Source organism: Tamandua tetradactyla, chromosome 16 (assembly GCF_023851605.1).
Source record: "Tamandua tetradactyla isolate mTamTet1 chromosome 16, mTamTet1.pri, whole genome shotgun sequence".
Taxonomy (NCBI): domain Eukaryota; kingdom Metazoa; phylum Chordata; class Mammalia; order Pilosa; family Myrmecophagidae; genus Tamandua; species Tamandua tetradactyla.
The window spans coordinates 78,698,135-78,725,168 of NC_135342.1; the positions used below are offsets into that span (position 1 = coordinate 78,698,135).

At 57.6% G+C, this 27,034-nt stretch overlaps 1 protein-coding gene across 1 annotated transcript; it reads right to left on the reverse strand.

Annotated features, from left to right (window-relative positions):
• Window positions 1–506: 506 nt before the first annotated feature.
• Window positions 507–26,770, reverse strand: SLC38A8 (solute carrier family 38 member 8). Its single transcript, XM_077133666.1, has 11 exons — window positions 26,491–26,770; window positions 23,287–23,485; window positions 19,480–19,612; window positions 18,487–18,588; window positions 16,831–16,888; window positions 12,468–12,582; window positions 10,038–10,185; window positions 7,148–7,356; window positions 6,839–6,890; window positions 3,401–4,187; window positions 507–809 (listed from the first exon to the last, which is right to left on the reverse strand). Exons 1-10 carry the CDS (start codon window positions 26,674–26,676, stop codon window positions 4,094–4,096), a joined length of 1,296 nt encoding a protein of 431 aa, XP_076989781.1. The 5' UTR covers window positions 26,677–26,770; the 3' UTR covers window positions 507–809; window positions 3,401–4,093.
• Between the last annotated feature and the right edge of the window lie 264 nt (window positions 26,771–27,034).

A 27,034-nucleotide genomic window follows, 5' to 3' on the forward strand; every position in this document is an offset into this window, starting at 1 on the left:
AGTGCGTGCTGCGTGTTTCTCTTGCCTGGTGTCCACCACCCCACTCTCTACCTGCCCGCCACCCAGCCGCTGCTGCCCGGGCCCTGGCCACCTCCTGGAGGCTGCAGGACAGCCGCCTCGCAGCTGAGAAACCTCAAACCAGTTGCCTTGTCTGTAAAATGGAGGTGACAGGTCCCCTGGCCGGTAGCAGAGCTCATGCCTGGAAACCGGCTGTTCCACCAAGACAGGAGAGCAGGGCCCTGTGTATGGAAGGATGGTTTTAAGCCCAGTTCCAGAAGCTTCCCAACTTCCCCTCTCTGTTTCTCTGTCCTGGTGAGTAAGAAGGACCTTTATGCACAAGTCTCGAGAGGCCCCAAGGAAGGGGGGGAGGAGGTGGGTCCCTCTCCTCAGGCAGGTGGGGGAGGTGGCTGCCAGGACGGAGGGTCCAGGCGGGAAGGTGGGAGAAGACAGTGTGCTGGTCTGGCCCAGAGCAAGTCCCCGGGACTGAGCCCCCATGGAGGCAGGACCCAGAAGGCCTGTCCCCCCTCACCCCCATCCTGCACTAGGTCTGGTCCAGTGCACATGTCTAGCACAGCAGGACGGTTGTCGAGGGTGTCACCAATGCTGGGTGGCCCCTACCCCCACCCTAGCTCCCTGGTCCTGCCACCTCCCAGCTACCTCCTCGCAGCATTCCATGCTGACCACTCACGCAGAAGGAGCAAGGGACAGCGCGGGCTTGCAGAAAGAATGAAATGTACATTTGAGTCCCAGCTAATCATCTCCAGGCTGAATGTCCTTGCACAGGCCATTCGGAGCCTCTGTTTCCCCATCTGGAAGGTGCAGAGAAGACCTGACAGGGTCAGAAGCTGCCTGGCTGGTGAGAAAACCACTTGCTGGGCTCCTAAGTCCTAAGAGCGGTCCCTGCCCTGCCCCAAAGCTGGTGTTTTTCTAACCTACTTGGCTTTTTTAAAAAGAATATCCTCCCGGGCTTGGAAAATGCTGAGAATCTTCAGGGTGCAGCGAGGAAACCCACTTAGCTGGCCCCTTAGATTTTTCCGCGCATCAGGCCTGCTGGCCCCAAGCTCTGCCCCCTGTCCTAGCATCGCTGCTGATTCCAGCCCATGAGCTGTTGGAGCCCCTCCAGAATCCGCGTAGGTGGGAACTGACTCTGAATAGAACACAGTTCAACCTGAAAGGCATAACAGCTCCCACTTAATCTACACTCCAGAGCCCAGTAATGAGCCAAGCATTCTGCAGGCACCAACTCACTTGATCCTCATTGTACTGTCCTAATATAGGTGGATGGGGACAGAGACTCAGAGAGGTCAGTACATTGCCAGAGGTCACACAGCAAGTAAATGCAGTTCAGATCCAAGCTACAGTGACCTGCTCTGCCACCACGACAGCCGGAACAGCTCCAGACTAACCCAGCCACGATCCTAACAGGTTCCTCGAAAAACTACACAATCACCACAGGACACAGTGTGCCACTGCTAGGTCTAGACCCACAATGAATGAGCAGCAGGGAGTGGCCCCGGCTGCATTCTTCTAGATAACCAAAAGGTAGAGATAACCCAAGCATCTGCCAGCAGATGAATGGACGCAAGAAGGAATGCCACAGCCCTAAAAAAGGAATGAAGTGTGTGTCCTCAGGCTACAACACAGATGAGCCTTGACAACACTAAGCCAAATTAAAGAAGCCAATCACAAGAGGCCACATGCTCATAAAACGTCTAAAATGCATCAATCCATACAGCCAGAACACAGATTAGTGGGTGCAGGGCCTGGGGGAAGGGGCAAGGGGAGTGACGGGTAGGGGACCTCCTCTGGGGTTGATGAAAATGTTCTGGAACTAGAGAGGTGCTGGTTATACACCATTGTGAATGGACTCAATGCCACTGAATTATACATTTTTAAATGATTGGTTTCAGGTAGTGTGACTTTTACCTCACTTAAATAAACAATCCTAATGGCATACCTGCCTCAAACAGAGGCTCACCACCTGCATTCACCTGGCCGAGCCACACCCTTGCCAGACCTGGCTCAGATCCCAGAGCTGCGCAGGAGGCAGACAGCGGCCGTCCCAGCTCGGAGGGACAGGACTCCTTAGGTGCTGTGGGCTGCAGTGAGCTCACCTGGTCTTGGTGAGGAGGGAACTGAGGGCTCTGAGGCAAGGGAAAGGTGCCTCCCCCAGCACTGGGTGGCCGCCACAGCCCACATCAGCTGCTACAAAATACGATGTGGCCACATTAGACCCCACCATCCTAGGAGGAGGGCGCTGTCACTGGCTCTGCTTTCGAGGTGAAAAGGGTAGACGTGTCTCAAGCTCTCCACGGGGCCACCAAGGACACCATGCCAGCCGCGCCACCACCCAGTTTCGAGAGACAGTCTGTGCCTGCCTGTTAGGTCAGAGGTTAGAGGGGGACAGCCCTGTCTGTGTTTTCCTGACTGCATGAGGCTATGCCCTTGAATTATACCTTCAGCTTTTATAGATTAATTTGAAGCTTAGGTGTATAAATATCATGTTTGCACCTATCATAGAATCAAGATGGAAATTACAGCCCCCAACGAGGGTATTCAGTCATCCCTGAAAGAATTAAAGCTCCATTAGCTCTTCATCGAAAACGTTTAATGCCGGACCACTTTCCTCCTGCTGTGCGTTCCTGCTTTGGGGTGAAAACGCTAGGGTCCCTGTATTATCCCTTTCCCCTTGGCTGCTAGGAAGCTCAGTGTTCACTTCCCAATCTCAACCTAGATTTTGGGGGGTAAAAGGCTACCATTGCCTGAGTCCCTGCCATACAAGGCATCCCACCAGCTGCCCTGAACACGCCTTTGCCTCAAAGCCTCACACTCAGCCTGCGTCATACCCCGCGGTCCCACTTTGCTGCAGAGGAAACAGATTGTTACAAGAAGTTCATCAACTCACCCAAGATCCTGAAGGAGCAAATGCCAGAGCCAACACTCAAAATTCAAAGCCAATAATCTGACTCCAGGGCCCACTCACATGCTTGTTTCTAGTCTGGGGCTCTCTGTGCTCCTATCACCGCCCAGCCCTCCAGGGCAGCCACTGCCAAGCCTCCCAGGAAACAGGGCACAGGGCACAGACCTCAGACAAAGGTCTATGACCCGTCTCACTGCCTGCTCCCCTTAAAACAACCTGCCCCAGATCCAGTCCTGGAGCACCTGGGGTCACCGGAGCAGGAGTGGGGCTGGTCAGAGGTGCTCAGGCCAGGGCCTGCGTCCCCTCCCCAGCCCGAAACTACACCTGCAGCCACATGCACTGCCCCTCGGGCCACCGGGGGGCAGGGGGGCAGGGCCCTCCCCCATCGTGGTCCGGGTAACCCAGTCCCCCAGCCCCCGACGCCCGCTTCAGCCACTCCTCAGCCCATATGGATAGAATGCAGGCCCAAGCAGTTCTAACCCTGGCCTCGCTGGGCAGATGGCCTTGACCTTTCCAAGCCTTCGTGGCCTCATCTGTTAGACGGACACATCCAATGAACACGATGCCGAGTGGAGGAAGCCAGACACGAAGGTCACATGTTGAATGACTCCATTTATACGGAACGTCTAGCACAGGCACATCCAGGGGGACAGGAAGTCGATCCGGGGCTGCCGGGGGCGGGTGAGGGTAGGAATGACTGCTCAGGGGTGCAGGGTTTCCTTCTGGGGTGATGAAAATGTTCTGGAACCTGAGAGAGGTGAGGATTGCACCACCCTGCGAACACACTAAAAACCTCTGAATTGTAGACCTGAAAAGGGTGACTTGTACTCTCTGTGAATTATATTTCAATAAAAATGTTACGCAAAGGGACAAACGGGAGAAACACTCAAGAAAGAGGCTGATTCACAGGCAGCCGGACACAGCACAGGCTGCATGACGTCGCCCCCGGGGAGAACGCAGCCCTCTGCCTGTCCCGAGGCCGGTGCCACCAGCTTCCACGGGGACATCCCACGGCAGACACAGCGTGACCTGAGTCCTTCAAGCCCGGGACATTCCCGGAGCCCTGTGTAGGATCGGTGCCTGCAAGGAGATGGCCGTGCCCCCTCCCTGCGCCCAAGCCCTGGGCAGGCCCTCGGTCTTGTCCCCTCTCGCCGCAAGGATGCCTTCCTGCCCTCAGAGCAGCTCCAGGATGGCTGTCACCGTGCTCTGCCCGAAGATGAAGACACCAACCAGCACCGAGAGCATGCCCCAGAGCTCCAGGCTGCACCTGCCAAGGCAGGAAACCCCGTCACCACGAGGACCTCCAGAGGGCGGCACCACAAGCCCCGCACGCAGAGAACACCTTGCTGTTTTGAGACCCCAGCAGAGAGGCCACTTTAGAAACATTTCAGTGCCCTTTCCCTGCAGGGATGGGTTTGGAGTTAATGGGAAATAAAGTACCCAGGCTCTCAGAAAAGCTCTGCCCCCACCTGTTATTTTATGACCTCATCTTTCCACAGTATTTTAGCAAAGAGAAAGAAACGGGGGTAAAGGCACCGGATCCAATCTCCCTTCCTTTCTGCTCCCATTATGGGGTGTATTGTGTCCCCCCCAAAAGGCACATTCGAGTCCCGCCCCTTGGTCCCATGCACACAGTCCTATTTAGAAGTAGGGTATTTGAAGATGTGATTATTTGAGATGAGGCCAAGCTAAATCCAATGACCGGCGACCTTGTAAGAGGAAGAAATCTGGAGAGAGAGAGACCCAGGGAAGAAGGTCGTGTGAAGATGGAGGCAGAGCTGGGAGGGAGCACCGGGAACTGCTGGTAAACAGCAGAGCTGCAAACAGCTAAGGGAGGATTCTTTCCCCAGCAGGTTTCAGAGGGAGCAGAGCCCTACTGACACCTTGACTCCAGGCTTCGCATCTCCCGAGTTAGGCTGGGTTTTAAGCCACCCAGTTTGTGGGGCTTTGCCCTGGCAGCCCTGGGATATTCAGGCACCCCCACCCACCCCGCCAGAAGCAGGGAAGGAGGAGAAAATTCTAAGCCGCACACAACCAGCTCAGGCCTCCGTGTCCAGGTCCCCAGGCAGTGGGGGACAGGGTGGAGGAGGCAGAGGCAGCTGGAACTGGCAGTGCCTGAGGTCCCATTTGCAAGCTCATAATGTTACCAGCGGCCACAGGACACAGACAATGAGATGAGAGTGATAATAAGATTCCCGTGAAATGGCAGGGCCGACGGAGATATTTCTGGCCCCATTTTAAAAAGGCCAAAGGGATCCGTTGCCATGGAAGGCACAGCCCTGACCCAGCAGCACGCTTGGAGCAGCTGCTCGGAGCAGCGAGCATCTGCACAAACGAAGGGGGAGAAACACGGCAAACGTGCCTGGAGGCTACAGCGCTCCTAGGAGCGGCTTTCATGGATCAGAATGAACTTAAAAGAACAGAAATATCCTGAAAGCCTGTCAGTAAAAACTGTCATGAGCTTGGATCAAAGGGTCCAACAAAAGCGGCGAGATTTCAGAGTCTGCCAGGGGAACAGAGCACTCGGGGGGTCGCGGGCCTCTGGAGCCAGTCCCAAGCCCAGGGCAGGGTTAGAGGCCTTTTGGAGGAACTCTTCGCGACCCAGGGGGCTCCCAAACCCCGGCCACCACTTGGGCCCGACGTGGGCCTGGGCCCCACACGGCTGGAGGAACAGGGACTGCCAAGGCCCGCCGGGGACGCGATCCGTGGCCAGCCGGCTGCAGCCATGGCGGGCTGAATGGTGCCCCCCCTGCCCCCCACCAAACAAGGGTATGTTCACCTGGAGCCTGTGACTGTGCTTGAGACGGGGCTTCTGCAGTTGTAATTAAGTTAAGGATCTCAAGATAAGCTCATCCTTGATTTAGAATAGACCCTAAATTCCCTAAGTGTCCTCATAAGAAGAGGACCCAGAGACAGAGAGAAGGCGGCCATGTGAAGACAAGGGAGGCAGGGGCCTGGGAAGCTGAAGGAGCCGGGAAGGAGCCTGCCCCAGAGCCCTTGGGGGAGCAGGGCCTGGCAGAGACCTCAGTTTTGCACTTCTGGCCCCGGCAGACATTTCTCTTGCTTTAAGCCGCCCCATTGTGGAAACTGATGCAGCGCCTCTGTACTTCTCTCAGCCTCCGTTTCCACATCTGTGAAATGGGAAGGAGACCCTGGCAGCCGTCTCAGGGCTCCCAAAGCCTCGTCCGGGCCGAGGCTAGTTCCAGCCCGTCGTTCGGGAGGCGCTGGGTCAGCAGGGCCAGACTGAGCACCCGGCGGTGAAGGACAGGTCTCCACCCTGTCACAGGCACAGGCCGGCCCTAAGAAGGAGGGTCCTCTGGGAACAGTGTGCAAAACTGAAAGCTGGTCCTGCTTCTCCCGCCTAACCAGCAGCGAAGAGTAGGGAGGTGGGACTGCTCGGGACTCTGGTTCCCCAGGGCCAGTCTCTGAGCTGCCGCTGGCCCTGGGGTGGGTGGGGTGAGCCCAGAGAAGGACTTGGCACAGTCCCCGGCACAGAGGACACCACCAAGCAGCTGCTCTCTGGCCATGACACGTACCCTGGCCTGGGGGCCGCTGGGCACCTCGCATCCTGGTGCTGGGCTCTGGGGCACCCAGACGAGTCTGAGCCCTCAGTGCTGCACAGGGTCTGAGCCCGGGCATGGGGGTGGGGGAGCAGGAGGGCCACCAACTGGGGCCTCCAGGCGTGCAGGGACATTCTGAGGCCAAGCGGACCCCAAATCCCCAAACAGCTCCAGCCACAGACCCCAGGGGAAGGGGGGCAGCAGGGGGACTGGAGCAGACCTGGGCCCGGGTCACAAACGTCCCCTTTCCCCTCATCCCTGCATGGGGCCCCTCCCTCTGTGGCCTGCAGGGCTGGGCCCACCGACGCACCCACGGTCTGGGGTCCCCACTCCATGCGCCTCTCTTGGGAACACATACTTGACTCTTGGTCGCAGGGGCTCAGTGTCCAGGGCACAGATGAGGCACAGGCCTGCAAAAGAGACAGGGAGGCAAGTCCAGAGTGGCTGGGGTGTGGGAGGAGCCTGGGGGGCACGGGAGCAGCCTGGGGGGTGTGGGAGGAGCCTGGGGGGTGAGGGAGTAGCCTGGGGGGTGTGGGAGGAGCCTGGGGGGCGCGGGAGCAGCCTGGGGGGGGCGCGGGAGGAGACGGGGGGGGCGTGGGAGGAGACGGAGGGGCGTGGGAGAAGCCTGGCGGGCGTGGGCGAAGCCTGACGGGCGTGGGCGTCTCACCTGGGAAGATGAAGATGAAGAAGGAGCTGACACCCCCGACGGCACTGACAATCTCACCAAGGTCGGGCACGAAGAGGGCGGCGGCGAGCGTCAGGGCCACCCACAGGACGGTCAGCAGCATCCGCGCCCGCAGCCCTGAGGGCTCCATGGCAGCCCTGGGCCCGCACGCCCTGCAGCAGCGCCTCCTCCAGCAGTCCTGCACCACCGACCTGGAGCCCACGGCCCCCGAACACACACAGAGGACTCGGGCTGGCACCTGCACGGGCCTGCCTCCACCAGGCTGCCCTCCCCTCGCCTGCAGCCCCAGCGCCGGCACCGGCTCCTATCCCAGCCCAGCCAGGCCATCATTAGAGAGGCCAAATGTGGGACCCTGGGGCCCTGGAGCCCAGCTCCTGTCCTGGCTCTGACCCTTGCCAGCTGAGTGCTTTGGGTAAACAACTTAAATTCCCCGGGCACCTCTGTTTCTTCACCCACAAGACGGAGATGGTGGTGGCCCCTAAAACACAAAGCTAGCACAGGGCCTGGCACAGCTGAGACCACAATCAATGTCGGTTGTCACAGATGTCCACCCCAAGTACCCAGCACCGGGACAGGCCCCTGGCAGGTACAACTAACTACCAGTTCCCAGGGCAGAGACACTAGAGCAGCCCACAGGGAACAGTGCCCAACCACACCGTCAGCAGGGAAATGAACACCAAGTTGGAGAGGGTGGCAAGCGGTGTTGCTGTGCGTCTCAGGATGATGCAAAGAACCACTATCTGGTCCTGCTGTCAGGCATCGCCATGAGTCCTAAGCAGGCAGCTTGTGTTCCTCATAAGAACCTGGGGGAGCTGCAATGAAGCAGCTTTCTCTGTTCACTTTGGCCACTGGGAAGCTCAAAGGCACTTTCTCAGCAGGTACAGCGCCATACTTTTGGCAAATCTAACCTGCTAGTAGAGCTGCCTTTTATCTTCACCTGCTTATAACCTGCCTTGTCTTGGTGCATTGCAAACACCTTTATAAGCCAACTTTGTGCTATCCGCCAAAAGTGTGGAATTGGATGGGACAGGCATAAATAGGGTGCCAAGATGTGAAATGCCCTGGCAGTGCCCACCTTGAAGCATCTAGTGCCCACAATGACATTTGGCACCTCCTGGGCTCAGTTCTGCCACCTCTCTCCACCCACTCGGCTCCCTCAGCTATGAAATGGGGACCGTTCACTCCACAGAGATCTGAGTGTCCAGTCACCACTCATGGCCTGGAGGACATCAGTTAGCAAAGTGACAGCCCAGCAGGACAACAGCAGCTAGTTCAGCAATGCCGGGGAGATGAAGGGGGGACCCGTGCACAAGCTGATGCACAGGAAACACCACGCACCAGCCCCATGGCTGTGGCTCCCGAGAGCGCCTCCACCCCCACCCCAGTGACAGTGCCCGGCTTCTCCCGGGACCCCAGCCCTCAGGTTCCTCTACCCCTGCCTCCCCCACCCCATCTCCTGAGTCTGGGAAGACGGCCTCAGCAAGGAGCCCTCCTTCCTCACCCCTTCCTGAGTGGAAGGTCATGCCCTTCCCTTGGAGACCCCTTCCTGTCCCCATCACCATCTTTCTCAGTCCCCAAGACAACCCCTACCCACCGTCCAGCCGTCCCTGAGGGCTTGGGCAGTGGCTCTCAGCCTCCTGCCTGTCCATCGGGCGCGTGGCCATCTGCACGCACTAGACCTGTGTCCTGCGGGGAACAAGCCACTGCAGCTTGCACTTCCCAGTCATGGCTTCCATCAGGACGGCTTAGGAGTGGCTCACAGGTGAACCCTCCTCGTGGGGTCCCCAGGTTCATTAGGACAGAAGTGTTCTCCCTTGGCCCGCAGGAGGCCCATGGTGAAATGCCACCGCCAGCAGACCAGGGTGACAAGAGCTCAGAGGCAGGGGTTGGGGTGGCAAGAGCTCGGAGGCAGGGGTCGGGGTGAAGGGCTCCTCGCACAGCCCCACTGGCACCACCACCCCGAGCAGTCACTAACTTCCCAGCACTCAGCGGCCTTGTCTGAGGCTGGACGGGGGTGATGGTGACAGAGGTGCTCAGAGAGGGCTTCCCAAATGGCCTGCACATAGAAAGGCCCCCAGACCCTCTCAGAGAGTCTGAATTGAGTCCCCCGAAAAGACAGGGTCCAGTCCTAATTCCCAGTGCCCGCGAATGGGACCTTCTCTGGAAATAGGGTCTTTGCAGGTGGATTAGTCAAGATGAGGTCATAGTGGATTTCGGTGGCCCCAACCCAAGGTGACTTTTCCTTAGAAGAGGAAACAGATACCCAGAGTCATAGGGGAAAGGCCACGTGAGGACGGAGGCACAGGGGAAGAGGGGCTCGGGGCCCAGGAGCCAGCAGAGGCAGGGAAGCAGCCTCCCCAGAGTCCCTGGAGGGAGTGTGCCCCCCCACACCCTGGCTTTGGGCTTCTGGCACCTGGGGCTGTGAGAGGACAGGCGCCTGCTGTTTTCAGCTACCCCGTTGGTATCATTTCCTTTCGGCACCCCCAGAACCTCATCCCCCCTCCTGGATCCAAGGGTAAGTGGGGATGGGGGGGTGTCAGTGTGCGTGGGGGGACGGGCAGCGTGCGTGGGGGTGGGTGGGATGGGGCAGAGTGCACCCGTAGGGGGGGCAGCATGCACGGGGGGGCGGTCAGAGTGTGCGGGGAGGGGGGGCGGGGCAGAGTGCGGGGGTGGGCAGTGGGACTGGGCAGCATGCGCAGGGGGGCGGTTAGAGTGTGTGTGTGGGGGGCGGGGCAGAGTGCGGGGGTGGGCGGTGGGACTGGGCAGCATGCGCAGGGGGGCGGGGCAGTACGCACGGTGGTGGGGGAACAGGGCAGAGTCGGGGGGAGTGCGGGGCAGAGTGCGCCCGTGGGCAGCGTGTCCCCAGACCCACCTCCCCAGGAAGAGCACGATGGGGTAGACGGTCACAATGGAGACGGCGAACAGCACCCGAGCCACGAGGATGGCCACATCGTCGCCTGGGTAGGACATCAAGACGTCGGCAGAAACCTCCGACCCGAAGGTCAGGAAGCCGTAGGCCCCTGGCAGAGGGGAAGGGAAGCCGGGAGCGCATCTGAGAGAGATGCCCCGGAGCCCTCTGCGCCCCGCAGACGATACCTGGCTCCCTCCACCTCCAACCCCAGCAGGGTCTGGAAAGGAAAAGGTGAGACCCACGGACAGGGGCTTCGAGGTCGGACTTCCAGGAGCACCTACCCTTGGTGCTTCCACCCACGTGAGCCAGTCCCGTGAAAGCACAGCCCCAGGCACACACAGCCCTGCCCAGAGCCTGCGGGGAACTCCTCGTCTCACCTGACCTATCAGGGTCGGCCTCGGCTACCTCCCATCACCAGAGCCGGCACCCTGACGAGCCAGGCTCTACCGCAGCCCCCATTTTATAGAAGGGGGCTGAGCCCTCTTTAAGGGGCTCAGCTAGAGGGGCCGGGCCCCAGGTCTAAGCTCTGGACCCTCTGGCCTCCTGGGAAGGACTAGAATCCTCACAGAGTGCTCAGACCTTCCTGCGTGATCACAGGCACTGACTGCTGGGCCTTTGCACCTGAGACCCCCGACCTCAGGGCCTTTGCACCTGCCATGTCCTCTGCCCTCACCCCCTGCAGGTTTTAGAGAGTCACTTTCTCAAGGAAAACTTTCCTGATTCACCCACCTAGGTTGCACCTCCATTCTCCAGCCCCATCCCTGGTACTTCCTGTCCCTTCTTTGCTCTGTTTTTCCTCTTAGCCCTCTCCACCACCCCCCACTCTACCTTTTGCTTCTTTGTCTCATTTATCGTCTGTCCCCATGCCCCTGGGATGTGGACCCTCTGTAGGCAGGGACTTGCGCCTGTTGGGTTCATGGAGACTCCCCAGGGCCCAGCCACTCCATATGCCCACATGGTGGACAGACAGACAAACAGATGAGTTGAGGCAGGACTGGGGCCCTGGTGGGCTGTGTGGCTGGCCCTGGTGGCCAGATCTGGTCTGGCCCCTGCCTCACTTGCAATGATCTGGGGCAAGAAACCCCACCACCCTGACCTGCCCAAGGAAGGCAGGCTGGACGGCCACCTCAAGGCCCAGTCAGAGAAGCAAGTCTATGCCCCGGTGTCAGTGAGGGGCACGGAAACGTGGGTGTTCAGCAACCCAGCCGGCCTGGGATGGGAGCTGCACCCCCGGCTGGGGCTCTTCCCAGCTGTAGGAACCGGGACCCCTGGCACAGATTGCGTTAGAGATAGAAGGGCTGGGGCCCAGAGGGAGGAATCGGAGGGTCGGGGAGGGAGGTGTGGGAGGAGACGGATCTGCACCCAGCCCCGGGGAGAGCATGCACAAAGCCCCTGCCCTCAAGCAGGGTGTGTTGGCCAGGAGCCCAGAGTGCTCTGGACAACCTCCCAGGCCTTCTGTGCACTATCCCATTCCCACAACCACAAACAAGAGCAGCTGGCAGGACACCCATTTTCCAGATGGAGAAAACCAAGACCCAGGGTGTCAACGATTGCCCAGAACCACACAGCTAGTAGGAGCAGGACCGCAGGGCTCACTGCTTCCCCTCATTGCAACATGGCCTCTTGGCGTCTAGTCCTGAGACAGGGCACCTCTGGTCCTGGGCTGCGGCTTATCTCAGCTGCAGAGGCCTTCTCTCTGGGCCCTGTCCAAGAGGCCCAAATTTCCCACAGGCCCCTGGAAATGGGGTCATCCGGGGTAAGAGGTCCCAGGAACATGGACCAACAAGGACCTCCCAGCTGGGAAGGGTCATTCAGCAAGCTCCTGGGGTGGCTATGGGAGTCCAAGCCTACTCCCACACATCTGCCACAGCTCTAAGAGCTTCCCATGTTTGAGGATCCAAGAAGTAAAGGAAAGAAAGAGCCAGAGGACAGGAGTGGCCCAGAAGTCAGCTGGAGCCCAAGACCCAGATCTAGGCCCCAGACGTGCTGTGTGACCCTGGAAAGGTCTCTGCACCTCTCTGAACCACAGTTTTGTCACCATCAAACCCCCTTCTGTCTATAGCGCAGGTTCATGAGCAGTAAAACCCAATGTGTCCGTGAAAGTGCTTTGTAAACCACCTCTCAGATGTGACACTAATGCTGCCCTCAGTGGCAGGGGCAGCAGGCTCTGAGAACAGGACATGGGAGATACCAGGCCAGAATTTGGGTCCCAGCTTTGTTGTGATCTTGAACAAGCCACAGTCCCCACATCTGAGAAACTGGGACTTCTCCTATGGGGCATTAAGGACTAAATGGGTTAAGGCACATGGTGAGTTCTCGACAGACACTTGTCACTCCCAACTTCACAGCAGCGCCCCATCCCTGCCCTGGCTGCCCCAGGCCAGGCCTTACCCGTTAGTGAGTAGATGAGGCAGCAGGCCAGCAGGGACAGCACAGAGACCAGGGTCCAGTGGGAGAGAGCCTGGTTGCGCATGCTACAGTAGACAGAGACGGCAGCTTCATGGCACTGCAAGACAGAGGGGATGGCTCAGGGAGTCTTGGGCCGGCTGGGCCTGAGACTTCTCTGGAGAGATTTTAAAAACACCCATATCCCAAAAGACTTCCAGAAAACAACCCAGATGTCCACCAGCAGCAGAGTGCATAAGCACACCACTAGACACTCATGTGGAATAGCACACAGCAACAAAAAAGGACAAACGCAACCACATGCCACAGTATGGATGAATCTTATGGCTACAACGTTGGGAAAAAGAAGCCAGACCCAAGAGAATGCACATGGCAGGCGTCCATGAGGTCAAGTTCAAGTTACAACAAAAGCAAATGCAGGGCAGAATCTCTCAACCTCAGCAGCACTGGCGGTTAGGGCCCGAGAACTCTCTGTGGTGGCTGCTACCCTGTGCACTGCAGGGTGTTTAGCAGCACCCCTCGCCTCTCCTACCCATGGGGTGCAGTTAGCACCTGCTCCCCAGCTGTGACTAATCAAAATGTCTTCAGACATTGCTGACCGTCCCCTGGGGACAGAACTGCCTTGACCTAGAAGCCCTGCTGAGTGGTACCAGAAAGCAGAAGGGTGGTTGCCCTTGGGGTGGGGGCCAGCAGCCTCCTATGTCCTGACACAAGTGTGGTTATGTGGGAGGACTCATATTTACGAGCCACATACTTTGTTTTATTTATTATGTTGTGATTAAAATAATTTAACATAAAATATATATAACCGAAGCCAAGAGCCCAAATTTAATAGACCAGAGTAGGTCCTGGGCACCGTGATCTAAACACAGCCCGGGATCCCACTCCAGGCAGAGAAGGGCTGGATGCGCCCCGGGGTGTCCAGATTCTCCCCAGGCTCCCAGGTCAGCGTCCCGCCACCATGCCACCGTGCTCACTCACTTGCTTCTGACCCAACCCTTTCCCGGTCCCAAAGGCACTGCCCGCTGGCTCTGGCCCGAGGGCCACACCCTCTCGCCCACTGAGCTCTGCTCACCTCTGCTGCTCTGATGGCTCAAGCGCTGTGCTGCCCTGGGGCTCTGCACAGGCGCTCTTCTCTGCCTGGGATTCCCCCTCACCCAGGGGTTCCTCCTTGTGCTCCCAGAAGGTCCTCCCCAGCCACACCACGGACCTCTCTCATATCCCTGCACGAGCACACTCAATTTTGCCTGTCTGGAGACTGTCCACTACAAGCTGGCGGGAGGACTGCGGCTGTCCCACCCATGGCTCCCACCTCAGGGTCAGCCTGGGGATGGGCGCAGAGTAGAACATTCCAGGGCTCTGTGCTGTGAGGTCCTCTGGCCTTCCTCCACCTCCCTGCAAGCCCATGCCGTCTACCATGTACTCCCTTGATGAGAGCTTGGGATGCATAGTAAACAAGTCCCCTGAGAACCTGCCTTCCTGAGTGTCCCCTCCGGAGGATGGGGGATACCCCAGCCTCAGTCCTTCTGACTGCAGCCCGTATAGACCCCAACTCACCTTGCCCTGCCTTGGCACACGCCCTTACCCCTCGCTCCCTACCCTACAGGCAAGATCTACCAGGCAAGGGGGTTGCAGGTACACTCCCAGGTACCTGCCACCAACAGGCAGTGGAACTCGGTGGGTCAGCGCTGCCCCCCTGCACTTCTGGGGCATGTTCTGCACCCTCCTTGGGACAGCCCAGTGGACTTGGGGCCCCACAGCCCCCACGGCGCCCCCGTCCCTGCTGCCCCTCCCTGCTCCAACACCCCAGCCCCGTCTTGGGCTCTGCTGGCGGGGGACCACACACGACAAGCAGCGGGATCAGTCCCCACACCTGCCACTCCACGTACGGCAGGAGGCAGCCAAGCCTAAGCCTGCTGAGAAAAGACGTGTGGCGGGATGACTCCGCAGCAGGGTTGCTTATCTTCACCCCTCCTGTTCTCTCAAACTCCCTGCTCTGGGCCTCCGTGGGTTTATAATGGACACACAGCACACTGCCCAAGTTGGGGCCACTCCATCCCCAATGGCTCTGGGATGGTGGCTCCAGCACGTAGCCCACTGGATGCTAAGTGACAGATGTCAAATAGGGAAGCCACAACAGCCCCACGCTGGAATGACTCAAGCGTCTGTCAACAGATGAATGGATCAAAGTGCAGAGCCCCCACGAGTAGGAATATTATTCAGCCATGAAAAAAGAATTAAGTTCTGGCCCCTGCTACGACATGGACAGACCTCAAAGATATCATGCTCAGCGAAAGCAGCAAGACATGGAGGGCACATATTGTACAATTCCACAGATAGGAAGTGTCTGGAGTCGGCAAGTCCATAGGCAGAAGGTGGGTCAGTGGTTGCCAGAGCTTGGGCATTGGCAGTGACAGCTAAGGGGTGCAGGATTTCTTCCGGGTGTGATAAAGATATTCTGTGATTGACTGCAGTGAGGGACGCACAACTGAATATATTAAAGCCACTGGGTTGTACCTTTAGCAGGGTGAACCGGGTGAGTGTGTGTGTGTGTGTGTGTGTGTGTGTTAGATCACAATAAAGCTGTTCAAAAGAACACCAGAGGGGCACCAAGTGTGGCCACAGAGGCTGGAAGTGGACCTGCCTTCCACTCGGGCTCCTCCAGAGGTCCTGTTCACTGACTCTCGTGGGGTCACTCTGTGGGAAGTGACCCATTCCTAGCGTGTTTGGGGGCGTATGTTTGAATCAGGCCAGAACTGATGAAAACAGGTGGCCCTTGGCATCTGGGCACCCCCTGCCCCTCTGGTCTTGCTCCCACTCCCTCCCCCATCTCCTGCCACCTTCACCTGTGTATGTTCTCCCTCCTGGCCCCAGGCCCCTGCCTCTCCCAGCTAGGTCCCGAGGGTCCTGCCAGCCCGGGGCCCATTCCGGCAGCGCTGCCTCGCCCCACCCCCAGCCCTTTACTTGCACCCTTTCCAGCCCTCCATCCCGGCAGCCCGTGTCCCTGGAAACCACAGCCCAGGCTCGGTTGCTAGGGGAACAGATGCGGGCACGAGGCAAAGGTGAGGCCTCCCCCGTCAGCCCTGGCAGCAGGCGCCCAGGCGAGCCCAGAGAGCCATATGGTGCTTGGGACGGGAGGAGACTGTGAAAGGAGCCCAGACATTCAATAGACATCATCGCTTAGACCTTTCAAAATATTAGGCATGTAAGAGGAAGTGCGAGGAACTCCGCTAAGCTGCTTGCTAAGCTGCAGCAGCGATACAGCAAGTCATTTTATAAGGAAGAGAAATGGAAACGTTCCAGGATTCAAAAAGAGGAAAATGGTTGTCAAAGAAAATGTGAGAAGACTGGAAACAGCAGCCAGTTGACGGATAAAGAAAGAAAAACTTCAAGGTTAGGAAGCTCAGACACTGTTTCCAATCCTGGACATTTTTCCCTTGTGAATTTTATCTCATTTTGGGGACAGTTTTGGTGGAGGTGGGTGGGTGGCTGTTTTTAAGAAACAGAGGCAAAGCTTCCCTAAAATAAACAATGACAGAACAGGGTCCGCTAGCACCCTAGAAGGAGTGGAAAACCCCAAGATGGATAGGAAAGTGGGATGCCCAGCCCATGCCCTCCTCCTCGCCACCCCCCAGGGGTGCCTGAGCACCCCCAGTCCCAAGCCATCACCATCCCCCAAATCAACCTGGACTCTCCCCTGTGCGCCTCCACCTGGCCGGCCCCGCCCTGCCCTCTGACCCCTGCAGACTGCTCGTGACCTTCAGAGGGCGGCCGGATGGGCCCCCGCATCCTCCGTGCTGTATCAGAAGCCCCTCCTCGGGAGCCTATTCTCAGAACCCATCCTTCCTCCCAGGACACTATGGAAAATTCTCCGTCTTCTGCACACACCCCCCCATTCAGCCACCTCCAGCCCCCCTAGACTGAGCTTCCTGAGGTGGGGCTCAGCCCACATCTTTTCCGCTCAGGTCCCCCCGGCAGACCCCACCTGCGTAAAGGCGTGCTGCAGGAACGCGCTCTCCGAGGAGTCTGCAGAGGAGGATGCAGGTGCAGGACCCTGTTCTCTACCCCACACCCGCCAGCCTGGGCCAGGCCCCCATGTTCGAGGGCAGTTCACAGCTCAGTGGGCCCAGATGCCAGCCCAGCTGCCCAGCCCACGGCAGGCAGACGAGGGTGGCTGCGGGCACATCATATCGAGAACAAATCCTCAAACTCCTCTCCCCGCAGGGAAGTGGGGCGCTCCCGAGGGAACAGGCGGTCACCCACAGCCTCGGGAAATGCCACACTCTTCAATCCAGTCACCCACAGCCTCGGGAAATGCCACACTCTTCAATCCAGGTGCTGAAATTACCTGAAATCCAAAACAGATGGTGGGGAAGACGCTGAACACAGAGGTCCAGGAGGAAGGACTGTAAATAGACAAGAGCAGGTGTTGATTAAAACGAAGTTAAGCTCCAAACGACTTCCAGCTTGAAAGGATGAAGTTGAAACAGTACCAGGAAAATATTCCTAGGGCATGAGGGCAAGATGCAGTTTTAATTACCATGTCCAACATCAGGTTTGGGGAACTGGGAAAAGAGGGTGGCAGAATGCGGCCCTTTCTAAATAGCTTTTTCTGACATTTGGAAACATGATGTTCTCAGACCCAGGAGAGCACAACTCTGTTAGAAGTGACTTCCAGCCTCCCCCTTGAGACTGCCTCCACCCCATGAGGTTTGAGGCTGGTGGGCACAGAGAGATTCCCCAAAACAGATCCCAAATAGTGCAAGGACAGTTTGATCTCTGTCTGAACCACCGAAGGGCTAACAGGTGTGCACAGGCCACCTGAAGGCCCCCTACTTCCTCTGATAAGCACCCCAGGTACTGGCCACCAGCAGCTACGGGGGCCAGACAAAACAGCCCCTACTCCAGAAGCAGTGTTCCCCCACCTGCCCAGCCTTGTCCCCAGCCCAGACCTCCCACCCCACACATGGATGTGACCGTCACCATCGCCTCTCAAAACCATCTCTGGCTGAACACGTCCAAAGGGGAACTCCAGTCCCCCTCCGCTGGCCTACTTCACCGCAGCCTCTCCACTCTTTCTCATTCTAAAGCCAAAGCCAAAGCCATGCGTTCTGTCTCCTTCTCCCTCCCCTCCCCCTCTCTTCTCCACCCCCACCCTGCCCCTACTCTCTGGCTAGTAGATTGTAGGGCCCAATGCAAGAGGAACACGGCTGTGTTATTTTTTTGCAATTGTACCATAAAGTGTGAAATTATTTTTAAATGAGAAGTTTAAGGAAGAAAATGAGAACATGGGGCCACTGCTCAGCAAAGATTGAGGACACCCAGACCTCGACAGTGGAGCCCAGGTACGAGCTTAGGGTCTTCAGCACGTGGCCCTGTGGTCGGCAGGTGGGGGACCCTGGACCAACACAGGGGCATGCACCCCAGCGTTCAGCCACCCCCCGGCACCTCCAGCACCCACCTGGCCCAAGGTGCCGGATCACTGCCCTGGGCTCCTACCTGCTCTTCCCCCGCGCCTGACCACCCCCAGGGTCTCCAGAGGGACCCCATTCAAAACAGAAGTGCCAGGGCTCCCCCGCTGTGCTCAGAACTCAAGTCCCCTCTGCGGCTCCCAGTCTTAAGTGCCCCCCGTCCGCCCCCGGCTCTGCCTCCTCGGCCCCCACCCTGGTGGCTCCAGCCTCTCTGGCCTCCTCCCTGCACCCCCGGCTGGGCTCTGCAGACTCCCTGCTGCAGGGCGACACGTCCACACCGTCCTAGGCTCTGGGGCTGGAGGGGCCCCCAGGGCCTCTGTGTCCCTGCCCCGCCCCGGGCGGTCAGCAGCCGCAGCCGCCGCAGTCCGCTCTAAAGGAAGAGCAGGCCCTTCGCTCCGCCCCGTCGCCATCAGAGCCACCAAGGGTCTCACGGGAGGAGCCAGGGCTCCACCGCACACCACAGGGGCCCTGCCCTCGCCGCCCCCTGCTCCCCGCGTCCCTTCCCATGAAATGTCACAGTGCCTGACACTCACCTGGGGGACAGATGCGGCGCGTGCACCAGGCCCTCGGGCCGGAGGTGGTACTGCAGCACGATGACCAGGGTCAGGTAGCAGGCGGCACAGGTGCCTAGGAGGCTGGCACACAGGTGGGCACGTCAGTGGCACCCCCGCAAGCAGGGTGATACGCAGGGAGGCACCCAGTCAGAGAGCCCACATCAGAGGCCCAGAGCCGACAGCGGGCTTGGGTCCCAGCTCTGCCACGTACTAGGGAGGTATCAGGCAAAGCGGTTCACCTGCCGGAGCCTCGGTTTCCTCACCTGTACAGTGGGGACAGCGGTCATGGCATTTGGGGCAGGGGTCACCTTGGGGCCAGAGGAAATCAGATTTGTCGAGTCACAGTGAGGGAGCAGCGAGCAGAGGCTCTCAGAGCACGCCCACCTCCCCAGCCAGGGCAGGACACCCCCTCGGAGGGAAAGGGAGCACAGAGGAGGCTCGGGTTTCTCCCACCGTTTCCACACTGCTTCCAAAATGAAAACCCTATTTCCATGTTCTTTATACAACAACGGAAAAGAAGGTTATGGAAATTTGTATGGATAGTTTTGCCAGATTTCATTTTTTTCAGAAGTGTTCATAAAGCTTCAGACCGTAAAAGGAAAAGGTAAGTGTGCATCTGTCTGTGTCTGCGTGTGTACACATCTGCATTTGTCTCCATGTGATTGCGCCTGTGTGTTCATTGCTGTGCACATCTGTGTACGTACACATCTCTGTATGCATATCTGTATGTGCAGCTCCTGCGTGTGTCTGTGTGCTTACATCCATGTGTGCAGCGCCTGCGCGTGTGTGTGTACCTGTGTGTATGCGTGAAATACCAAACGTCAGCGGCACCCGCCGACCTGAGGGGTCATTTCTGTTGCTTCTCTACATGCTCCACCAAGAGGAGGGATCTGCCCTCCTCCCAGGGAGATGCTCCTCCCTGATCCCCGGCAGGCAGAAGCCCTGACAAGCGCTCGCCAGGTGGGCCCGTACCTGGTGTACTTCTGGAACCCAATCTCACGTGGGGCCGACAGTGGCAGGATGACCAGCACAGAGAGCAGGGTCAGGGTGAGGTGCTGGTCAGTGTACCAAGGCGGCGGGGCACCAGGCAGGAGGACGGCACTCACTGTGGGGACAGAGGGGAGGCAGCTGCAGCACGTACCCCCCCTCCTCCCCCACGTTCCCCCTGGGGCTCCAGGATCTGCGCTGCCTACTGCTCAGCTCTCGGTCCTCAAGGTGGGGGGGGGGGGGGTCGCCATCAGTGCCAAGTCAAAGCCTCGAGAACCGACAGGGACGGGGTGATGAGGGCGGTAACCTGCCACCACGCGGATTCATTCAACAAACGTGCACCGAGCGGTGGCGTGGCCGGGCTTTGCTCTCTGCAGAGGGGGAGCAGCGACAAGCAAATGGAAAGCTCAGCCCCTGCTACCTGACCTTCTTGTGAAAGGCTCTTTTTGTCTGGCTGAGGCACTCAGTGGGGCCTGGGGTCTGGTGGGGGTATTTGGAGCCGTGACGCTGGGAGGAGCTGGGCATCAGCGTGGCACCTCTCAGAGCTGCTGGAAATGACCCCCGAAACTTCAGGGCTTGGAACTGCCTCCTTGTCACAGTTCCTGGTTTGCAGGTGAGGAGTTAGGCCAGGGCCCCGCGACCCTGGGGGCTCCATGCGGGAGCGTCTGCGGTCCTCGGTGGCCCCGGGCTGGTCCACAGTGCCCAAGCTGGCTGTGTGCTCTTGCCCGGTGCCTTGGTGGGCCGGCGGGGCTCCAGGGGTCGCCCCCGCAGTCTTGGGGCGTCTCCCACGGGAGCTCAGGGCCCCGCGAGACCCTGATGGAAGTCGCCCATGCTGCCAGAGGCCAGGCCCACCTCGCACGGCTGGTCAAAGCCGCTGTAGAGCCCACCCCGAGCCAAGGTAGGGATGCAGACCCTACCTCCCAGCAGAGGCAGCACCCAAGAATGTGGACTGTTTGCACTGAAATATTAGGGAACCTAAATTCCATAATATTGCAAACATGTTGATCACAAATAGAATATAAATGAATTGAGAAAAATACATTTTTGTAGCAAGTGCTAATTGGACATCTGTGCAAAGCTATGACATGGACTGGCTCAAGCCAGCGAAGGGGGCTCTCCCTGGATAAGAACACTGATGACCACAGCGCCGAGGCATAAAACCCCAGTGTAGGCGCTGCTTCAGGGAGCCTCAGGTAGAGGCAGGTGATACCTGGTGGCACTGACTCCTGACTCTAATGCCAGGCCATGCCACGAGGCTCGCGGTCCCCCTCGCTGCCACCTGCACCTCCCCTCACCATCCACAGACCCTCCACTGATCCCAGCTCGGGCCAGCACCAAGACCTCTCGTAACAAGTTCCTGGGCACACCAGACATTTAAAGGTGGAGGATACCAGTCTCTGAAGCACATTGGCCTGTACTCCAGTAACCTGGTTACCGGAGGCTGGTTGTGTTGGCAGCTTGTGGCTCGAGCAAGGCAAGCAAATGAACAGCATTGAGCATTCCAACCGCCATGGTGCCGAGTCAGCTTTCGAGTGCTGGATTTCCTTTTGTTTCAGTCTACTTTCCCTTTGGTAGGACAGTCACGCTTACCCAGCAGGGGCCGTCTTTAAATCCACTCAGGAAGACAGATGCTTGGGAGTGGGTACAAGAAGCAAGACAGGTGGGGAAGGAAGAGCGAGGGGAGGTGACAAGATGGCTTGAGGCCAGAAAGGCTGCAGGGGTGGGGTGGGGGGGTGAGAGCTTCAAGGAGACCCCGTCATGCTCGGGATCCCCATTAAAGAAAAACCCCTGCTCTGTTGGAGGTTGTCTGCCCGGCTATGGTGCAAACCCCTGCTCTGTTTTCACCCAAGGCTCAGTAGAGCTGGCCCCATACACAGAAATAAAGGCTTTGTGAGAACAGCAAGAGACCGAGTTCTACATCCAGACCCAAAGACACCCACGTGGAGGCAAAGTGGGAGTTCGGGGCCAGCGGCACCAGGAGAATGCACACATCCGAAGGCACAGCGCTCTTGGATAGGTTTCAGAGCTCTACGTAGCCTGGGAGAAGCGCCTCATGCCATCTTATCCAGCTGGACCTCTGGCAGCCAGGAAACCAGGCTGGCATGAGGCCACCATGGCTTCTTTCTGAACCCACAGTTTCTAGGACATTCCTTGATGTCCTCAGCACCAGTCACTGTACTCAAGTCACTTGTACCTGACTTATGCAATGACTACCCCAAGCACCCACCTAGAGGGAAAACTACCCTCACCCTTTCCCTAAAGCTTGAACATGCCTAAAGAAAGACCCATCACTTAATACTCAACCAGAAACACACGAGACATCTCTACCCCAGGCAATGCACCCAGAGCTGAGGTGGCCCATTCCCTAAACCCTGCTCTAGCAAGTCATGGCGCTCTATCTCCGAGACTGAATGCCGCCTCAGAATCCTTCTTAACACAGCAATACTACCAGTTGATTGGAGTTGAAACTTGAGATGAACTCTACTTATACCAGTTGACTGGAGTTGAAACTTGAGATAAGCTCACCTGCAGACAGGGGAGTTTTATGCCTACTCATCTACCTGGAGGTTCATATATATGAAGCTTGGAGCTTTTGGGCAATAACATGGTACTTCCCCAGAGATGGACTCAGTTAACTTCGTATGCCACAGCCATGGGCCTTTTCAAGTCATGGTTCAAAAGACAGAGAACAAACAAAACAAACAGGAAAATGGCAGACCTAAATCCAACAATGCCAATAATTACATTCCCATTTAAAAGTCTAAACATTTCAACGAGAAGTCTGAGATTGTCAAAATGGATAAAAAAGCAAGACCTGACCCTATGCTGCCGACAAGAAATTTGCATTTTAAAGCCCAAGCCAGTTAGGTTCAAAGAAAGAATGGAAGGAGAAATACTCAGACACTGATCTTCAGGAATCTGGGGCTATAGATTAGTATCACACGAGGTAGATTTCATGATCACGAATTGCCAGGGACAAAAAGGGACACTTTTTTAATACCAAAGGGGGCTGTTTGTGTACATGTGCCAAATAACTCAGCTCAAAATCCATGAGGCAGAATCTGACAGAATTAAAGGGAAAAACAGACAAACCATCAACCACAGCTGCGACTTTAACGTCCCTCTCCCAGATCTGGTAGGATAATTAGACAACAAACACATAAACCAGGAGCTATGGAAAATCCGAACAAAACCGCTGACCATCTCAACTTGATGGACCTTTCTAGAACACTGCACTGGCAACTGCAGAGCACACGTCCTTTCTGAGAGTCCACAGAGCGCTCACCGAGTCAGAGCAGGCGCGGGGCCCTGGAACAGTCTCAAATGATTGAAGGCATTCAGAGAATGCGCTCTGACCGCGGTGCAATTAAACGGAAAGGGAAGTTTAGAAAACTCCCAAATGGTTGCAATGAGGCTGCACCACTCACAGTGGAAATTTTAAAATACCTCGAAAAGAATGAAAGTGACAGTAGATGCATCAAAATAGGTGGGTGCAGATGAGCAGGCTTACAGAAAGGTCGCTAGTGGGGGGTCGGGGCTAGGGCTGCGTGAATCAAATGCGTCATCAGGCATCTCTCAATGGGGCTTCTCTGCAGCTGACTCAGTTTCCCCATCTGTAGGGCGGGGCTGCCCCCGCCACATGCTTTGACCGCAGCGTCTCTCTCCGTATCCCTCGTCACGCTGGTAACTGAGAATTCCAAGTCCCCCTTCCCAGGGGCCCAGGTGGGGTCTCGGCCTCTGCCAAGGGGTGGGAGTGGTAGGGGTGGCGGGGACCCCGACAGAGGGACTCACGTTTCTCCAACTGGTCCCCGATCACCCTGAGGAGGGCCACGGAGATCATGAACAGGTTGACAACGAAGCAGCCCTCGCACAGCGCCCCAACGGCACGGCCGCACAGCCCCCGGACCACGCCCTGGTAGGTGTACTGGCCGCTGACCGAGGCTGCGTAGCCCAGGATGACCAGCCCGCTGGCGAGGAAAACCAAGGATACCTGCAGAAGGAGAGCTTGGTGCCAGGGCAATGCATGGCTTGCAGGCCCCCTCTCCACCCCCAGCACCCCTCAGCCCCCAAATTAGAGCCACCGAGAAAGTGAAGTTGGTGAATCTGCCCTTCTCGGACCCTCTGGCTCTGGCTGAGCAGACAGCACATCAAAACCCAGAGAGGCTGCACAGCCCCTTAACCTGGCACAGCGGGTGGGCAGGTGGCTGTAAATCACAGCGGCCAGGAACCCCAGGTGGGGGCAGACATGCTGGGAATGGATTACAACTCTGCCACTTACCGGCTGCATGGCACAAGGCAGGTCACCTACCTTTGCTTTTCCATCTGTGAAATGGGGCTAGCACCACCTGCCCCACAGGGGCAGTGACCCTTAGGACTGAACAAAGCAGGGCCTAGCACAGGGTGAGGGCTCAGGCATCCCCTAGTACTCTCCAGACTCCTCTCAAGTGCGCCCTCTCCAGACTCCCTCTCCAGTGCTCCTTCTACTTCAGCTGAAGTATTTTTTTTTCCAACATTTATTATGAAAAATTTCAAACATACAAGAAAGTTGAAAGGCTTTTCCACTGAACACCCATACACCCATTACCTAGATGCCACCAGGTCTGTCCTGGCTTTATCATGTCTCTGTGTCTTTCCCTCCCTCTGTGCATCCATCAATCCATGTTAATTTTTGGAGACTTTTCAAAGTAAGTTGCAGGCATCAGTAAGTTTTCCCCTAGATCCTCCAGCTTGCCTATTATTAACTAGAGCTTGGCATTTGGTTATAATCCATTTTCTCCCTGGTGAGATAGAGTTTACATCAAATGAAACGCAAATCCTCACTGTATCTTTTGAAATGTTCAAGTACAATCCAGGCCCCCACCAAGACACAGAGCAACGCCTCCTCCAGGAAGTTCCCTCGTGCCCCTTCCCATCAATTCCTGCCCCCAGAAGCAACCAGGCATGTAATATTTTTTTCACTTTTGTTTACTTTCATATCTGCTTCTTCCACTCAGCATAAAGTTTGCAAGACATCTACATTGCAGGGTGTATTGGCCACTTATTCCTGTGTTTGCTTTATTAATTGCTGCTTATCCAGTTGCTAGTAGAGAGGCAGTGGGGTTGGTTTTAGGTTTGGGCTTCTGAGAATAGTGCTGCCCTGAGCATTCTACAAGCGTCCTCGAGGCAGATGCTGTCCTTTCTCTCGGACTCACACCTAGGAGAATTGCTGGGTCGTGGGGTAGGTGCACATGCCACACTGCCTTCCAAACTGGTTGTGCCTGTGACACTTCCACTGAAGGTGTACACGAGCCCCGGCTGCTCCCCAGAGTAAAGTGTCCTTGAGCCTCTCCCGGACTGACAGTGGCCGTTCAGCAGCAGAAGCCTCGGGGAAGTAGAACAGCCACCTCCAGACACGTCCGACACAGCCCAGGCCGCGGGATGAGACAATTTGCTCTGCGTTCCTCCGGAAGCCAGTGAGGGGCTGCGAGGCAGGGGCACCTGACTGTACCACCGAGTAGCTGACCTCTCACGCTCAGCAAGTGGCGGGTCCCGCCCCGGCCGCAGGTCCTTTGTCCACGCTGGCTGCTCGGCCCCACAGCCTCCCTCCCTCCACAGCAGCCCTGCATCTGGAGACCATGACTCCTTCCTCATACCTCCCCTCCCACAGGGCTTCCCCCAGGGGGCCTGCCCTGGCACCCCCAGTCCCTGAGCCCCTGCTCTGACGGTGCCATACCTTTCCTGGGCCGAAAGGTGCCTCCCAAAAAGGTATATCCACAGCCAAACGCTGGAACCCGCGAACACACTCTTCTTGGGAAAGGTGGGCCCGGAATCTTATCCAGTTGCTGCTAGAGAGGCAGTGGGGTTGCATGGGCCCTGAATCTAAGGACATGAGGCAGAAAAGGAGAAGACGGAGAGAAGACAGCCACATGAAGATGCAGGCAGAGGTTGGAGAGGCAGCCACAAGCCAAGGAACATTCTGGAAGGGGCAAGGGAGGAACCTCCCAGGAGCTTTTGTAGGAAGCACAGCCTGCCGACACCTGGATTTCAGACGTCTGGCCTCCAGGATTGGGGTGCAGATACGCCTGCTGTTCTAAGCCCCCCGCTTGATGGCGATTTGCTGCTTCAGCCCCAGGTGACGGTGCAGATCCTGTGGGGTCCTTCACCCTCTCTCGTCCACTGGCCTCTGCGCTCCGTGAACACTGGACTTGGCCTTTTTTTTTTTGGCTTACCATTTGTCTTAGTCAGGGTTCTCCAGAGAAACTGAACCAACAGGACAGATCTGTAAAGCTGAGATTTGTAAATGTCTCACTCAACCAAAGGGATGCAAGAGTCCCATGGCCGTCGGGCAGGCTGCGGCGCTGGCCCCACAGGAGAGGCTTGCTGGCTGAAGAAGAGTGGGAGTCTTCCCTCCTCCCTTAAAAACCTTCAGATGACTGGATCAAATTCAACCGACTGGGTTCCTCGTTTGTGGGAGACATGCCTTAATTGATGGCAGATGTAATCAGCCACAGCTGCAATCAACTGACTAATGACTTGGCCACCAGCCTTCCCATTTATCGTCCAGCCACGAACTATCTTTGCAGCAGTGGTGAGGCCAGTGCTTGCTGACCAGACAATCGGCCACCACTGCCTGGCCAAGCCGACGTCTGAGCCCCACCCTCAGGTCACTTGAACCCTGGAGAAGCACCTGGCGCTAGGCAGGCACTTGCTGAGAGTCTGTAGACGAGAGGAAGGGGAACGCGTCAGGGGGAGCCTCTGTCCGTGCCCGGGTCTCTCTAAGGTGACGCGCATCCCCGCGGAGGGCGCCGTGGGCCTCTAAGCAGTGGGATCAGGAAAAAGCCTTTGGCGCCCGGTGCCCAGGCTGTGGCCTCTTTGCAGTCCCCAAAACAGGATCGTTCCCAAATGCCAACGGGGCATTAGCGTCTGTCCCCTGGGGGAGGGAAGCGCGGGGACCTCGCGGGCTCAGAGGAGTCCCCCTCCCAAGCCCCGCACTCCCGCTGTGGCCCGGGGACTTACCAGCTCCACCAGGAAGGCAGCGCCCAGCCCGCCCGCCCTCTGGAAGGCCCAGGGGAAGCTGAGCAGACCAGCGCCCAGGGCGGACTTCAGCAGGATGAAGACGGCGCCCAGCGAGGACAGGCTGGGGGAGGGCGCCGCAGGGGACGGCTTTTCTGGAAGGGCTCCACTTCCCCTCTGTCCCTCCATTGCTAAAGGAGCAGCGGGGAAGAGAGAAAGGACGGTTTTCACGCTGTCTTCCCCGCCTTCCAAGTTCAAGGTATCATTGTTGAAGCAGAACAAGTTTCTCCTGTTGAGTACAAGCTGGGGGTCTGTCCCGGCATCCCCGACCACTGTGTCCCGCTTCTGTCACCTCTGCTCCCCCTTCCCAGAGCAATGCCCTTTGCCCTGTAACTTCACTCCTTCCCAACCCCCACCCCCACCCCCAAAACAAATGTCACCCCATCCATTCACCTTTTTATCCTTGCACCTCCTCCATCCACTCACCCCCAGCCTTCCCTGACCCTGTCCTCCTTCCCCGTTCTTCTCCTCCCAAACCTCCGCTCCT

Excerpts from the sequence above, each read along its gene's own strand:
- SLC38A8 (XM_077133666.1), bottom strand. The coding sequence starts at position 26,676 with ATGGAGGGACAGAGGGGAAGTGGAGCCCTTCCAGAAAAGCCGTCCCCT. Across the intron at positions 12,583-16,830 it reads CCATCTGTTTTGGATTTCAG|TGCCATGAAGCTGCCGTCTC; the intron begins GTAATTTCAGCA and ends TCTGTCTTGCAG. Across the intron at positions 10,186-12,467 it reads CCTCATCTACTCACTAACGG|GGGCCTACGGCTTCCTGACC; the intron begins GTAAGGCCTGGC and ends CCCCTCTGCCAG.